General features: G+C 52.0%; 2 protein-coding genes across 2 annotated transcripts; both read right to left on the minus strand.

The window, feature by feature from the left end:
* Window positions 1–3346: 3346 nt before the first annotated feature.
* Window positions 3347–5899, minus strand: ZFP36 (ZFP36 ring finger protein). The gene is made up of 2 exons (XM_045846775.1): window positions 5760–5899; window positions 3347–4969 (listed from the first exon to the last, which is right to left on the minus strand). Exons 1-2 carry the CDS (start codon window positions 5781–5783, stop codon window positions 4025–4027), a joined length of 969 nt encoding a protein of 322 aa, XP_045702731.1. The 5' UTR covers window positions 5784–5899; the 3' UTR covers window positions 3347–4024.
* A 6476-nt stretch (window positions 5900–12375) lies between these two features.
* On the minus strand, window positions 12376–15969 carry MED29 (mediator complex subunit 29). Its single transcript, XM_045846806.1, has 4 exons — window positions 15724–15969; window positions 15046–15104; window positions 14680–14764; window positions 12376–12704 (listed from the first exon to the last, which is right to left on the minus strand). The coding sequence occupies exons 1-4, from the start codon at window positions 15937–15939 to the stop codon at window positions 12462–12464; spliced, it is 603 nt and encodes a 200-aa protein (XP_045702762.1). The 5' UTR covers window positions 15940–15969; the 3' UTR covers window positions 12376–12461.
* Between the last annotated feature and the right edge of the window lie 261 nt (window positions 15970–16230).

Below are 16230 nucleotides of genomic sequence, written 5' to 3' on the forward strand. Positions count from 1 at the left end.
AAGCCCACACTCAATCCACTGAGCTACACCAGCCAGGCAGATTATACTTTTTAAAAACAGGCATGTGCAGATGTGTCAGGCTGTGGATCCTCTGCAAACCATGTTTATGGCATTGCCTCCTTCTTTGTCTTCGATTTTTTCCCAGTTTCACTGAGATATAATTGCCATATAATGCTGTACGGTATCAGTCCAAGGTGTGCAACATAATTTATGTATAAAATGTGAAATGATTATCACAATAAATTTAGTTAACACTAGTTACCTCAAGTAGTTACTAATTTTTTTCTAGTGTGTTTTGGAATTTTAACTCTCTTTCCCTCCCCATTTCTGAATCAATATATGTTTTTCAACAAATACTGAACATCCATGACTAACTGCTATTTAGGGTTGAGTGATACTATTGCAATGCACAAGACAAAGTCTCTTTCCCTAAGGACTTGACATTCTAGTGGGGGAGACAGATTTCTATACACGTAGGAACTAAGTATATTTCATACGTTAGGTGGTGATAAATGTCATGGAAAAAGTACAGCAAGGTAAGGAGGATGGTGGAATGGGAGGTGGGGTGTGGGTTGAAATAAGAGTAGTCAGGGACCTCTCACTGAGGAGACATTTGAGCAGAGAACTGAGAGAGGGGAGTGAGTGACTGGGGCACCTGGGGGAGTATTCCAGGCAGAGGGCCACAGCCAGCACTAAGGCCCTGCAGCTGAAGCATGTCAGATATACTTATTGGTGGAGCGGTTAGGAAGACAGTGTGGCTACAGCAAGACTGACCAAAGAGAGTCAGTCCATGTAAACTGGTAAGAATTTAGGACTTTGGCTTTTGTGTGATTTGACTCAGGTGTCATGACAGGTTCCCTTTGGTTGTCTAGTGGGGCAGTGGAGAGAGAGTGAGGGCAGAGGTCCAGGCTAGAGATGATGGAGATAGAACCAGAGTAAAGGCCAGAGGAGGAAGTGAATCAAAGAGGATTGCTGTTGGACTTGGGTGTGGGTTTGACAGACAATTCAAGGGGACTCCCAGGTGTTTGGCATTTGTAGCTTGTAATGGGTGTCATGTTTTAAATGATTTTTTTTTTTTTTTTTGAGAAGGGGCAGAATGTGTTTTTGGTAAGAGAAGGACCAGAGATGTCTGTTTCTTGTTCTTTCAATATCTGTAAATGTCTCTGCAAGGTTTGCTCTTCCTCTTGGCCTCCCCAGTGTCTTTAGGTTTCTATCATTCCCAGCCCTCTTTTCCTGTTTGGAGACCACAGCCCTTTCCCACATTAGGGGCAGTTTCCAGGAAAAGATCAAAAGGCCTGCCCCTGGGCAAGGGGGGAGGGCAAAGCAGAGGTGAGAGGGCCGGCAGGGGAGGTGGGAAAGAAGAAGAGGAAGGAGCTAAAGGGGAGGAGGAGAGGGTGAATGCTAGCTCTGGGTTGGAGGAGGGCAGAGGGAGCAGAGAGGTGGGAAGGGAAGGTGGAGCCGAGGGGAGAACGCAGAATGAGGGCCGGAGGGAGGGAAAGAGTGGAGAGGGTAGGGGCGGGAGAAAGGGGGAGGATGAGGGGTACTGGAAGGAAAGAAAAGAGGGGGTAAAGGACAAGAGATTGGAAGGCTGGAAGGAAAAGATATTGAAGGGAGAAGACCAGGGAAGTACCGGGGAAGAGGGGAGGATTGGCGAGGGTGAGTGAAGACGCGCAGGGAGGGGAGAGGTCGAGCAGGCGGGTAAAGAGGTAGAACGGAGAGGGAGGGGAGGGGTGAGGGTGTGGAGATGAGAGCACAGGGAAGTCGGGGGAGGGGAGAGGAAAAAGTGTGGGTAAAGGAGGAAGAGGGGTCGACGGCGAAGAGGCCGGGGTGGAAGGGGGCGGGGCGCGGGCACTGACGCGAAGCTGTTTCCGGGCTCCCCGCCCTAGGGTGGGTCTGGCCGCCTCTTGCCTTCTTTGGTCCGAGGACACAGCTGTCCGGGCCCCGCCCCCACGGGCTTGTGACCCACACACCCGGGCCTCCCGCTTCCTCGGCGGAAAGGCCGATATCCCGCAAGCCTGAACTTCTCAACTCCCGACAGACCGAAATGGGGTACTTTTAGAGGTCTAGGGTCCCGGAAAGGCAGAAGCTACAACTCTGCCCTTCACCTAACGCGCTGAGACACCAGGACCTAGAATTCTTAGAGCAGGGAGACTAGCTCAGAGATTCCAAAATGTTACATCCACCTAAGAAACGTCCAAACCTGTAAGAATTTTTTAGTTGAGTTGAGGTAAACGAAAATTGCCAGAAAACAAAATCTCAACTGATTGGGAAAGTGCTTCCTAGAATGACAGCTTAGCACCTTACTTTATACAGTACAAAGGAGGCGGCGTAAAAGCGTTATATAAAGTCCATTGGGAGGCAAAAGAAAGCAAAGCCTGGAAATGTCTTGACAGTGGACCAAAAGTAAGGTGAAGAAACAAATACTTTTTACATTGGTGGGTACAGAATAATTACTAATGAACATTTACAGTACATAGAGATGGTATGCAGCAGAATAACGTATCGATGAGGGGTTTTATGGTCTAGTGCTTTGGTGGGAGATTGTGCCCTGAGGGTGTCCGGAAAAGGGGGATTACTCTGACATTATTGTAGATGCAAAAAGACAATGGGCAGGTTAAGGCAAAGATTGACCTTAGTCGAGACATATCCATCATGAAAATTGGTGGACCATACATATGGTAGCTAGAAAACTGTAAGACCATACATATCCTATGTGGTTACTTTAGGTTTCTGAGTTTATAAGGCTTGTCACGCAGGCCTCCCCTGAGTTTGTCAGGTGTACTATGTGCCCCTCTTTCATCAAAAGCTGCGATTCCAGAATCCTGAGACTTTTTAAAGCTGCCTCGCCCAATATTGCGAGTGTCTGAGTCCCCCAGCTCCTCAGGTCCTGGAAGACTTGGTGGTGGGCCCTCAGAACGTCAGGACTTCCCGGCTGACCCGCCTCCGCCGCTCTGACTCGCCCCCGCCCGCCCAGGGCCAGCGCCCCAGCACATTCCGTCCTCCCTACACCGCCCCACCCTCCCCACTCGGCCCGCGGGGACGGAAACAACTCGTTCCGCCCGCGCCCCACCGAGGGCTGGGTCAAAGAGCCGGACAAGACACGAGCCACTGCCCCCGCGCCTCCAACTGCCTCTCCCGGTTCTTACCGAGTGACTTCACCTGGTCCCGCCCTCTCAGGTAAACGGCAGAGCCAGGTGACGTCACTTCCTGCCAGGTAAGCGCCCCCGGGCGACTCTGCTCGGAAAGGTTTGGAGGAGCTACAGATCAACTCTACCCGCTTGGAAACAAGGCAACACCATCCACCCAAGTCACTGCCTCTAGACCGCAGAAAAGCCAGGATTCGAGTTCACACACATATGCCTTTTATTTAAAAATTCAAAAAAACCCACAAAAATAAATTTTAATATATATTAATATATTATAGCATACTTATAATAATTACTCCATCGTTTCCAATATTAAAAAAGGAGGAAGAATACAAGGGAAGCAGACGACCCAATATATATAAATACTATAAAATCTATTAGAATAAATAAAGTCGTCATAAATAGAGCCCAATGGCTTTGGGGGGGGTGGCAATGACTTTGGCTACTTGCTTTTCAAAGGTAATTTGAGCACCAGGGTTGACCCTCAAGGGGAGGCTCCTGTCACCAGAACCTCAGGGGTCTAGAAAAATGGGGATGGGACATTAGGGGATTATTATTCACAGCATTGGGAAAGGGAGAAGTGGGGTGAAGAGGGCTTATGGCTTACTGCCACCCTCAAATTTGCTACATCTTTAAAAAGATAAAAACACTCCAGAATACACTCCTTCCTCCATCACCATGAACACCGAGCTTGCACACTGGGGACCTGCCCCAGCATGGGGTTAGGGGAGGGGGTTAATGCATTTATGCATTTTGGAAGACAGTGGGGCTACTCAAGAGCCCCCCAGTTCCCCAAGCCCCTGGACTCCTGTGGAGCCCACAGCACGAGAGAAATGGCCCCCTTGAGATACAGCTGATCTGAACTGGGCAGGCACTTGTCACTCAGACACAGAGATGCGATTGAAGATGGGGAGTCGCCGAGGGGCTGTAGGTGGCTGGGGTGGCCCAAATACCCCAGCCTCAAAGACGGGTGAGTCAGAGCCTCCCAGGCTGCTGCCGCTGCTGGCATATTCATCGGGATCAGATCCCAGGGAGTGTGCAGAGGGGCTCCGAGCCAGGCCACCCACAGGTCCCCAGACGCTGCTGGGGGTGGCCCTTCGGCAGGAGGGGCAACAGGTTGGTGTGGGGTCCCTTCGGGCCACAGGGGTCCCAGGGGCAGCAGAGAAGGCAGAGGGTGAAAGTGGAAGGTCACCAGGTGGTGGTGGTGGGGAGCTGGAGGGCGAGAAGGAGCAGGAAGACAGAGAAGGGCCTGCCAGGCCTGCTGGTGGTGGCGAGGATCGGCGGCCCGAGGGCAGGCCTGAGAAGCTGATGCTCTGGCGCAGCACATGGGGGTGGCCAGGGGCAGCGAGGTCCTCACTGGGGTTGTGGATGAAGTGGCAGCGTGAACCATAGGGGCAGCGGCCCTGGAGGTAGAACTTGTGGCAGAGTTCCGTCTTGTACTTGGGGTGGCGACTGGCCTGGCGCAGCTCGCCTGGGCCATGGGCAAACTGGCACTTAGCCCCATAGCGACAGCGCCCGCTCTCTGAGAAGGTCCGGCACAGCTCAGTCTTGTATCGGGATGAGGTGGTGGGGGTCGCAGTAGGTGAAGGTGACAGCTCAGTACCTGGGCGGGGAGCCAGAGGTGCAAAACCTGGGGGTGGAGGCACCCAGCCACAGCTTCGACCCTCCACCAGGCTGGTGGACCGGCCGGGTAGGCGGGCAGCAACCCCAGCTGGGCTGGAGTTGGATGAGCTGAAGCTCCAGAGTCCTGGGGAGGCCCAGCCAGGACTGGACTCAGTATCTCCATGGTCGGATGGGAGGTCAGGGCTCAGCGACAGGAGGCTCTGTGGGTACGGGGATTGGTTAAGACACGGAAAATGCTGGGTGACGCCCCTCCCCAGCTGCAGGGCACCTAAGAGCTTGCCAATCCGGTTTGTGGGCTCCTGTTCTGAGCCCCACCCGCCCGCAGAAACCCATGGGTTCGGGATCGCAGGGATCTGGAACTGGAAGTTCTGAGTTTTTTCGGCAATGATAGAACCCAGGAATCCTGGCTCCCTGACTCAGGGCACACAACCTTCCACCAATTTTGAGCCTCTGGGCTTCTCGGGATCTGACCCTGAGTATCGTGTTCTCCAGTTTCACAATTGGAGGGCCTGGAAAGTTAACCTAGAAGTCCAATATCTTTGGCTTTTGAGTTCTAGAGTCTTCCTTTGGGTCTGGGAGTGAAGACAGAAGTTGCCTTCCCCTCACCCCAAAGACTCAAGCCCCAGAAACGCCTCCGCGCAAAACGGCGCCCTCAGCAACTACTGGGGGGAAGCCAGGTGTGGGGCCATTTCCGCCTTCAGTCAGCCCTTGTCTGAAAAAACTCCTCCAGCTTTCCGTCTTTAAGGACCACCCTACCCACGTTTGGTCCGAGACCCGAAAATCGCGGGCCCCACTTTTCACTTCCAGAGAGTCACACTGGTCTGAGAAAGGAGACAGGACCCCGGGCTGGAGCGCGCTGCGCTAAGAAGCTCCAGTTTGAGTAGGGAGCCATGGGTCCCGGGCCGTAGTTTGCGGCCCCAGAGAGCCCTAGGTTGAGAAGGGAGTCAGTAGGACATGGGGACCCCAGGGTGCTAGACAGGGGGAACTCACCTCGTAGATGGCAGTGAGATCCATGGCGGCGCCGAAGGCCGACTTGAAGAGAACCAGAGCAAAAGTGGGAACGCAGAAGACTCGCTGCGTCGGTCTGGAGGAGCCGGTGATTTTATAGACCAATGGGGCCTGGACCCGGAGGGGCGGGCCCGGGTGGGCGGGGCCAGGAGGGGCGCTTCCCGGACGCGCGCCCGCAGAGCAGCCCGCCAGGCCTAGGACCGGTCCTCTTCCTCTCGGCCCCCAGCCGGGACGCGCTAGAGCTGTGCCCACTGGTGGCTGCGACTCGGCGCGGGGGGGGGGGGGGTGGGGGGGTGGGGGGGTACGTGAGGTGGGAGTATCTGCCCAATTTTAAAGGCTGAGGGCTGAGGCGCGGGGAAGGAAACTGGGACGGAGGTGGGGGCAGGGCTCCAGAGAGAACTGAGAAGGGCAGAGGCCGAGGCAGTGGGCGTGCGCGTGAGAGACCCGCAAGGGAGGAGAGAGGCGCGGAAAGAGCCAGAGACCGAGAAATGGGGAGACACAGAGAAACAAACACAAAACAGGGAGGGTAGACACACTCAGGTAGAGGCATATGAAGAGAGGAAGATAGGTAAGGATAGGTGGGGAGACAGAAAAAACGTGAAGGGACAATCCCAAGAGACAAATTCAGAGCGAGAAGCTAGAGGGAAGGTCACATGAAACAAAAAAAGGGAGAAACAAACCCTCAAGACAGAAGTCCGCAAGAGCTAAACAGAGGAGACCAACGGGCCTGGCAGAGAATTCTCTTGTGAGACCAGTCATCCTGCCTTCGTGTCGCTCTCAAACAGCTCAGATCCAGAGACCTTGACCATCCCTACCCACACTCGCAAGGGTGGGGCCCTTGATATTTGGTAAGACTGGAAAGGTGCCTACTTTGCCAATTTCGGAGCTACTGTAGCCTCTCACCCTCCCACAGATAGTGGCATTTTTGATGGCTTCCTCTGGGCTAGGCACGGTATGAAAGTGCTTTACATAACGTTAACTCGAGGGGTTATTGTACTCATTTTACACAAGAGGAAACCCAGGAATAGAGACCAACTTACTCTCCTAGTTGTTTAATAAATGGCAGCAGCCTAACACCAAGGATGTTAAATCATGTTAAGAGTTTGCCCTCTGAGAAAACTGAAGATTGAAAAGGGTGAGATATTTTATTGCCTTGGGTTGCCTTAAGAATTGTTTTGAAATGGAAGAAATGGGCTTACCCCCAACTGATGGTTGGATGGGTTTCATAAAGGGGTGTGCCTTGAGGGAATTTTAATCTTGCTGGGTTCACTCCCCACATTCGTAAATCAGTTGTCAGGGGGTTGCCCTGCGTGAGACCTTTAAGATCTGGGAAGAAAACTAGTGTTTTAAGAAAATCTTGGTAAGCTGGCTGATCTGAGTGAAAATACAGGGGCAGAAATCATTTCCACGGAGTGCAATTATAATGGTGCAAAGTTCATTTTTGCAGGCTGTGTTACGGGCTTGTACTGAGGTGGGGAGATTGGGCCAGGCACGCGGACCTGCCTCCTCGGACAGAGCTCAGGGGAATCCCTGGTGCCGCGCCTTCTGGGGACTAGGGGCCTTCCCGGCGGGTCTCGTGAGCTGAGTGGCTGCGGGCAGCTTTGGCACGGTTGCAGCCTCCCGCTGGCTCGTGACTCACTCGTAAGGGGCGGGGGAAGGGGCCTTCCTGGAAGCCGTGACGAGGAGGCTCAGCCCGGACGCCCAGGTTCCTCTCCTGTAACCAGGGCTTCTGTCGTCTGTAAACAGAGGCTCGAGGACAACGGGAAAAGGGTGAAAGGGGAGGTGTTTGGAACCCGCCTCCGGGTAGGCTCCAAGTTCCTGGGCTGCTAATAGGACAAAGGCGGCAGGAAAGCGGGAGATGGGGGCCACCCGGAGATCCCCAGAGCCCAGCCTGGCTTGGGCCTCGATCCTGGAGGAGGGATTCCAGTTTCGATTCCCTGGAGATAGGGAGCATTTCCCATCCCTGAGTCAGGCCGACCCCCGCCTCTCTCCCTTGTGCTGAGTCACCGGCCTGAAACCCAGGATGCTTGGGAAAGAGAGACTTTTGAAGAGATTGGAGTGGGTATGGGCAGGACAGACCACCCATCGACACACAGGCCGGAGGGCCCAGAAGCCAGGGAGGGTCTCTGCCCTTCCTTGCTCAGACCAGGGGTCCGAGTCTCCAGGCCACCTTCACACTCAGACCCATGATAGCGGGCCCCCAATTCCTTCCCTCATCAGACCTAAGTGTCTGAGACCCCAGCCCCTCTTCCCTCCAATTTAGCAGCCAGCTCCCAGCTCCCATCCCCCCTCCAACCTCGTCTTGCCCTCAGGCGTCCCAGCCCAGGAGGAAGTTAAGGGCTGGGTTCCTCCCCACTCCCCACGTAGCCAGCGGGAAAATCCATGGCCCAAGAGGCAGCCGGGAATCCCCTCTGGAATGACGGTGGAGAAGGGGATGGCCGGGGTACCCCCTGGGGCACTGGGGGTGGGGCAGGTCCTGGGCAGGCAAGAGGAGGGGGAAGGGGGCGGAAACCAGAGAGGCTAAAAATACAGTGAACACTTCCGGCCTAGGGGGAGGGGAACTGAGAGCAGAGTTTCCAGAAAAACAAGTCGGGACGGGAAACGCGGGGGTGTGAGAGCCAGAGCGAGTGCGAGGGCGAGCAGGGCCGTGTACTCACGGCACGTGTGCCGGGGCCGGGTGTGTGCCTGGCGGGACTGACAGCGTGAGCGGGTGGGGAGGGCGCTGTGCAACTGCAGGGGCCACTGGTGTGTGTGACACTGTGTGAAGTGTGGGCGCTGCAGGTGTGAAGGTGTGTGCCCTAGTGTGACTGGGTGAGACCTGCGGCCTCCTTTCCTTTGTGAGGCTTGTGTCTTCCAATCCCACTTGACATGCCTGTGAATAAATGTGTGAAGTCACTTGGGCCTGTGTGATTGATTATACTGTTTATTTTAACCACCTTGCGGTATGGACGTATGTGCTCAACCCTGTCTTTGAGGCGGCATTCATGAGAATATGTGACTTACATACCCACATAGACGCCTGTGTGTGACTCTGAACCACTGTGAGATCTGGAGTGACTATGAGTCACTCCTTGAGGGAACCTAGTGAGGGTATGACTGACATCTTGTGAGATGAAGATCTGTACACACCTCAAAGTCGAGTGTGTAAGTATCTGAGATACAGGCAGCTGTGGCTGTGTGCAAAGTCCCTGCAGCTCAATGTATGTAGTGAATACTGTTGTGTGTCCTTATTTGGGGGGTGTCTCTGGGAACATGCTAGATCACTGTCTGGATGCAGTTCCTCTGTGGCCAGTCACAAGGTAGTGAAACTGGTGAACTTTGGTTCCTGACGTCTAGGGCGCACAAGATGGGGAGGGCAGCTGGCGCACATCCCACTTTATGTCGCTGTTCCTTGTGGCCTCTGTGGGCGGACTGACACACACAAGCACACACACTGGCACCTGGGAAACCTTATCTCTTCACAGCCAAGGCTGCTTTTGATACTGTTGAGCTGATAGCAGGTCTGAGTCAGCTTGTGATAGGCAAAGTCTGCGATGGGGTGAGAGATAGCATGTTAGGTGGTAGAGGGTTGTTTATATATTTACATGTTGAATTGTTCCTTTAGTCTGTTTGTGGGCTTATGTTGAGACCCTGGGGACACCATGATTGTAGGATGGTGGGTTATGGTATTCTCTGCTGGGTGGAGTAAGTCCTTGTGTACCATTTTACTGTGTAGTTGTGCATTTCATGTACTTTCCCCAAAGTGTGTGGTTGTGTACCAGGCTGTACAATCTCTCCCTCTGGCTTGAAAATCTAGTAAAGATCTAAACCAGGGCCCTTCATAACCTGCCTTGACTTTATCCCAGCCCATTCACTGTGGTCCAGGCCTCCACAGTGTTCTATAAACATACCATTACACTCCTGCCTCAGGGCCTTTGCACTTGCTATCTCTTCTTCCTAGAATGCTCTTTCCCCCAATGTTCACGACTTACTCCAAGTAAGTCTTCTCAGTGAGCTCTTCATATCTTCCATCAAGGATTTAAAAATTACAAACAAACCTTGCTATCTATTTAACAAATAAATACATGTAGCATCTATTTACAGACCACAATACCTATGAACCACTACCCAACCTAAGCTCTCAAACTTTGTTTCGTGCATTGTTACAATTATTCCTAAATATTTGTTCCATTAAAAATTTTCAAAATTTTATTTATCTTTAGATAAAGGGAAAAGAAGGGAGGGATAGAAACATCCATGTGTGAGACACATCAATCGGTTGCTTCTTGTGCGCCCCCAGTTGGCCACCTGACCTGCAACCCAGGCATGTGTCTTGATAGGGAATCAAACTGGTTAGCTTTAGGTTCACTGGCCATCACTCAATCCACCATCCAGAGTTCATCTTTTTTTTTTTTTTTAATTTTTAATTTTAGAGAGAGGGAGAAATACCGATGTGAAATATTTATTGGCAACCTAGGGTATGTACCCTGGCTGGGAATTGAACCTGCAAACTTTTGGTGTCTAGGACAACACTCCAGTCCAGCCACCTGGCTGGTACTCTCTCCACTTTTGATCTTACTTTTCTGCTCTATTTTTCTTCTTGGAACTTCTGTTTGATATACTGTTGACCTTTGAACTGTGCAGATCCACTTATACATGGGTTTTTTCAATACTCTATGAATTTTTCTTATGATTTTAAGTTTTATTGTGTCTACTGTACCTCACAGGGCCAGCTGTACCTCAGTCTTGAGTGTGTATGCCTATGGTGTGACACATCTCCACTAGTACATGTCATGTACCCCACAGCTGGGAACTGGTGGGCAAAGTGTATTAGTGGCTGTACATAGAGAACTGCATCATGTTAGGTGGGAATATGACTTTGTTCTTGTATTTAATATAGAGATGTACATGGGTGCCAAATGAACAGGGGCTAGATTATATCAGTCAGTTTTACATGTCAACTTGGTGAGGCTACAGTCCCCAGTTACTCAAACACTAATCTAGATGATACTGTTGAAGGTATTTTGTATATGTGATTAAAGTCCTAATCAGTTCACTTTAAGTAAAGCAACTGACAGCCCCCAGGCTGCATGTGGCCCTGGATGGCTATGAATGGGACCCAACACAAAATTGTAAATTTACTTAAAACATGATGAGACTTGTGATTATGTGTTGCAAGGTATTTAATGTGTGGCCAAAGACAACTGTTCTTCCAGTGTGGCCCTGAGATGCCAAAAGTTTGGACACCCTTGCCCTAGATGATCTGGGGAGTCAGGCAGGGAAGCTGATTCAGTCAAATAGGCAGACGTGTGGTTTCCCTGAGGAAGTTCTACCTGTGAACAGCAGCTTCAGCTAGTGACCCAGAGGCCAGCTTCCTTTCCTTTGGGCCTGTCCTACTTGCCTGATACACACACTCTCACACAGCTGGCCATTTCCCAGGACTCCAGTGTGGGGACTTAGGCTTTGGGTGGATCACGGGTCTCTATGATCCTGGGGTTTCCTTGCAGCTGTGGGGTCTATGACAGGAGGCCTCTGGGAGGTGACATGGGAATCAGGACGCAGAAGGGGTTGGGTGGGGCGGTCCCCTGGACCAGAATGAGTCACTTGAGCCTTTCACACCCACCAGCTGGGCCTGGGCAAGTAGCCCCACCCTGCACTTGCCCAGGCCTGAAGGCCATGGCTGGGCTCTCCAAAGCTTGCTTTCAGAGAAGTGGGGAGCCTAGTGGGCACTCCCTCCCCAAAGCCCCCTCCCCAAGGTTTGCTTCCTGGAGCTGGGGCCCAGGCGCCTGGGGTTCTTCCCCAGGACTGATGATTCACCCCTTCTGGGGCCTTTTCACTTCTCCTTTGGGGCCAAAAATATAGGGACCCAGGCATCCAGCTGGGCCAGGCTTCACCACTGATTGCACAATACCCCTAGTTTAAGTACTGCTGACGCAGGCCCTGTGTATGGGTGGGGGCCTCAATTGCTCCCCAACCAGGCATGCTGAGGTCAGGGCTTAGACCCCTTTACTTCCCCTTTCCTGGGCCAAGGATACTGGGGGATGGGCTGACATGGGAGGTGCCTGGGATCTCTGGGTTCAGCTATAGCCCCTGGAAAGCTCCCTCCCCTAGCCTTAGGTATCCCAAGGGTTCTGGCTCCCAGAATCTGGTCTCTTTCATAGACACAGAATCCCAGTGAGGAGTTGGGGCCAGAAGACAGCAAAGGAGACTAAAAGAGAAAGAGTCAGAGACAGGGAGACATAGGACCACAAAGGCAGAGAGACATATGGACAAAAAGAGACTGAACGAGAGAGACGACAGACAAGCAGCAGAGACACACAAGGGAACAGCTAGAAAAGGTGCCGAGACAGAGACCATGCCCATACTCAGACAGAATCAGGTAAGGATGGAGGGAGAGGGGCCTAGTTAGGGCTTCATACCCAGTGCAGGTAGTGTAAGTGCCCCAGAAAGAGGTCCTCCATAGGCACAGTCCAAAGTCCACCCTCCCTAGAGAGGACAGCAGGCAATCAGAGCTGCTCCCTCTACCCACTTCCCGATGTGCTCCCTGTTGGCCTCTGCTGCCCCCTGCTGGCTGCCACCCAAGAGCTCAGGCCAAAAGAAAAGTCAGAGACAAAGTTGCTTTGAGGCTACTTTTCATTCTCTCCCAGTCCCTCTCCCCCACAGCCTGCCCACCTCCTAGCCCGCTCCCCTCCCAACCCTGCCACCTCACAGGGCACCCCCAGGGCCTGTAGGTGGTGCAGGAGTCTTCCCCGTGACCTTGTTGGCACAGTCCAGTAGAGCGGTGTGAATGTCCTTGGCACAGGCAATCTGGGCTTTGATGAGCGCCAGGTACTGAGGGTAGGGCTGACTGTCAGGCTGTACTGCATCCGGTTTGGTGGCTGTGGGCACCAGCAGGGGAGAGTGCTTGGCACTGTCGCAACTCTGTGACAGGCACTCATGTGCCAGGCGCTGTAGACAGGCAGGCAAGGTACAGCATCAGCCTCACTCTGCCCCAACTCTGCCCCAAGGGCCAGCCTAAGGTAACCTGCCTGGTCTCTGGACTCCTTCTATGTACTTAATCTACCCAAGCCTTAAATACAGCAATTCTCATGCCCTCTTAGAGCTGTCTCATCCCCACATACCAATCAGAGCCCACCTCAGTACTGATGACAGAACATGCATGTCTCCAGACTTCCCTGGAATCCAGAGCTTTCACACTCTCCCCCAAAACTGATCCCCATCCTAGGTATCTATCTGTCTAAGGGATGGCCCTGTCATTCTGACTAGAGCCCTGGGCCTCATCCTGGAGGCCCATCCTAGAAACTGGAGACTACATCCTAGAAACTACAGCAACCGGTCAGTTTCATGGTCTTTCCCATCTGCTTTTTCCCCACTTCCTCAGGGCCCTGCCTTGGTGGAACCTTACCCATTGAATCCTGTCATGGCTGTCTCCTTTAATTCCCAGCCTCTACTCCTGGCCCCTTTAACTTATCCTTCATTTGGAAGCCAAAGGAATATTTTTTAGAAAGCAATGGGGTCCATATTCTTCCCTGCTTGAAACCATGGATGGCTTCCCAGCCCCTTTAGGGCTTATTAAAAATTCAGCAACCCTGCAGCAACAACCCCCTCTTCCTTCCTTCAGACCATACTTTGCTTTCTTTTCTCCTAAATGCTAAAGGGACCCCATGAGACTTGCAAACACGGGAGCAGTGGGCTTTAAAGAGTCTCCTCTTGGCCCTGGCTGGTGTGGCTCAGTGAACTGAGCACCGGCCTGTGAACCAAAGGGTCCAGTTCAATTCCCAATCAGGGCACATGCCTGGGTTGTGGGCCAGGTCCCCAGTAGGGATTGAGTGAGAGGCAACCACACATCGATGTTTCTCTCACTCTCTTTTTCCCTCCCTTCCCCTCTGTCTAAAAATAAATAAATAGAACCTTAAAACAAACAAACAAAGCGAGAGTCTCCTTTTGCCTCTATCTTCCTTCCTGAGTCTAGGCAGCCCAGTCTAGGCTTCCTCTTGCTGCTGTGATCTTGCCTCTTTTATCCTAAGCCCTTCCTTTGTTTTTGCTCTAATAAATCTTGCCACTAGTACTTAAAAAAAAAAAATTCAACAAGCTCCAATGGCAAGTACACCCCAGCCAGACTATTCCATGACATCCCTAAAGGGAACTTAAAGCAACTGTTTCTTTGAGTTGGAATACCTTTCCACCACTACCAGGCTTCTCAAACTCCAACTTTTCCTTCAAAACCTGGTTCAAAATAATGATGACAATGACAATACAATGAAAACAATGAGGACAATTATGATACTACAGGAAATGTTTGCTATGTGCTTTGTACCGTATTAAGTACTTTACATGCATGAACTTGCTGAGTCTTTCCTGAAAACCCATTTTTCCAAGAGAGGAACCCAAGGCTCAGAGGTAGAGGTTGCTGGTCCATTTGATATCAGATGCTGTGCTCTTAACCACTTGCTTTCTTCTCCCTCTTCCATTTTTGTTATTGCCTCAACTCCAATGTGCTCTCTACCAATAGTGTTTCCTGGGCCATTCTCTCCCTAGAACCACTGTAGGTAAGGTCAGATGCCTTCTTTGGGCTTCCACAGCTCCTTGAGCTTCCCCAGCTCCTTGAGCTTCTCTCATTTTAATGCTGACTTCTCCAACTGCCCCCACCCCCAGCTGAGCCCTGACCTCTGAGGCCTGGGCTTCTCCCACCACAGCTCTTAGCACTCTGAGCCATCATTGTTGGGGAATGTATATCACCCCACTGAACTGGAAGCTCTGTGAAGGCAAAGATCAGGACATCACTGTGTCCCCATCATCAGCTGAAGCACAGGTCTGGCCCGCAGGAGGTGCTCATGTGTGTTGACTGACTGACTGAGGATTCCTGAAGACCCAAGGGAATGAATCACGGTTGTGGTCACCCAGTGTTTAGGAGGCCTCTTACCAGGCAGAGCTCCAGCTGGTCACAGAGGGCATAGAACTCCTCCAGACATTTGTCAAAGCGTTGTATGGGTCCATCACTGCTTTTTCTATAGACCAGGAGAAGGAGATTGAGGAATGGATTTCCAATCTCTGGTACATCAATGTCTACCCAGCCAAGTATCTATTAGGAAACCAGGTAAAGGCCCAGGAGCCCTGAGACAGGGACTAGGTAGGGGATTGGTAGTTGTAGAAGTGGCAGAAAGGACAAGGCCGGTAGCTAGGGAAGCAGGATTGAAAACAGGAGGGTAGGTGGGCGGGGCTTGGGGGATGAGTTTTGAAGAATAGGGTGGACACAGGAGGACATCCTGGGAAATGGGACTACACTCACTGTCCGTTGTCAATGTTAGTGTTCTGAACCAAGTTCTGGGCTGCAACCTTCATCAAAGTCTAGTTTAAAAAAAAATGCAGGTAGTGGAGAAACAGAAGGAGGCACTTTTGGTAGTCTACATTCTTCCTTAAGATTCAATAAATTTCAGGCCTCATCTTCACCTGACACCCTTCAAAAAGGGCTGAAATAATTTTAGGACTGTATAAATGTAACTGCTCCTTAACTGTTAAGGAGTTGAAATTACATTCAGCCCTTTGAAGGCAACCGCGAGGCTGATATGGCCCCAGGTGAAAATGAGTTTGACACCCCTGCTCTATAGCAATAACCATTCGTATTTTTCCTGCGGCCCGCTCTCACTTGGGGTTCCCGCCAATGACTTCCAGACATACCTTCCAAGCCTTTCCCACCCATCAAATCACTAGCAGAATCTCTCTGTACAAGCAGTTCTTGCCTCAGGCTTTAACAAGAGAGCGGTTTCTCTCTTAAACTCCCTTCCAGTCGAGTTCCGGCCAATCCCAGGCTTAACATCCGCGCTGTTCCCACGAAGACCAAGTCTAACTCTTTTTCCCTGCCTAAGGCTTCTTTTGCTCCCTCCCTGCCTAAGTATCCCCTCCGCCTGCCCACTTTTGAATCAAAGAACCAAATCCCGCTACTTTCCAGAAGGTCCCGGCGAATCACCTGAAGACTCTCCTTCAGCTGTGGGATAAGCATCTTATAGCGTTGCACAGGGTCGAAGTCCTGTTGCTGTTGCTGCAAAAGCCCACTCTGGGCAGACCCTACAAGTTGTGTCGGTGGTTGCGGCTGCTGCTGGGTACCCGGGCCACCAGCCGAACCTGGTCCCGACACACCAGCAGCGGAGGAAGCCGCAGAAACTTGCTGCTGGGACGCAGCCATGTTTCTCACGCAGTACGCCGGAAGTGCGTTAACAAGTGCGTCTCTCCAGGTTTCTTTTCAGCGTCTTCAGCTTTAGGCCCCTTTTGCTAGGTAGCGCCACTCAAACGATTCAGCCAATGGGAGGAAAGAAGGCCCCGGACTCTCCAAAACGATTCTCGAATCCGATGTCCGGACTGAAACCTATTTACCAATCACAAAAGGCTTTTCTCTCGCTCCGCCCCTTCTAACAGTCCCTGGCCAATCCGGGTGTGAGTTTAACTCGAACTCCATTTCCCAGAAGGCCTCGCGGCC

The sequence above is a fragment of the Phyllostomus hastatus genome, unplaced genomic scaffold, assembly GCF_019186645.2.
Source record: "Phyllostomus hastatus isolate PE091 unplaced genomic scaffold, TTU_PhHast_1.1 phas_contig_5, whole genome shotgun sequence".
Classification (NCBI taxonomy): Eukaryota; Metazoa; Chordata; class Mammalia; order Chiroptera; family Phyllostomidae; genus Phyllostomus; species Phyllostomus hastatus.

Coding starts and splice junctions, on each gene's coding strand:
- ZFP36 (XM_045846775.1), bottom strand. CDS start 5,783: ATGGATCTCACTGCCATCTACGAG. Junction 4,970..5,759: donor ATCTCACTGCCATCTACGAG/GTGAGTTCCCCC, acceptor CCGTACCCACAG/AGCCTCCTGTCGCTGAGCCC.
- MED29 (XM_045846806.1), bottom strand. CDS start 15,939: ATGGCTGCGTCCCAGCAGCAAGTTTCTGCGGCTTCCTCCGCTGCTGGT. Junction 15,105..15,723: donor AGCTGAAGGAGAGTCTTCAG/GTGATTCGCCGG, acceptor TTTTTAAACTAG/ACTTTGATGAAGGTTGCAGC. Junction 12,705..14,679: donor ACCAGCTGGAGCTCTGCCTG/GTAAGAGGCCTC, acceptor GCCTGTCTACAG/CGCCTGGCACATGAGTGCCT.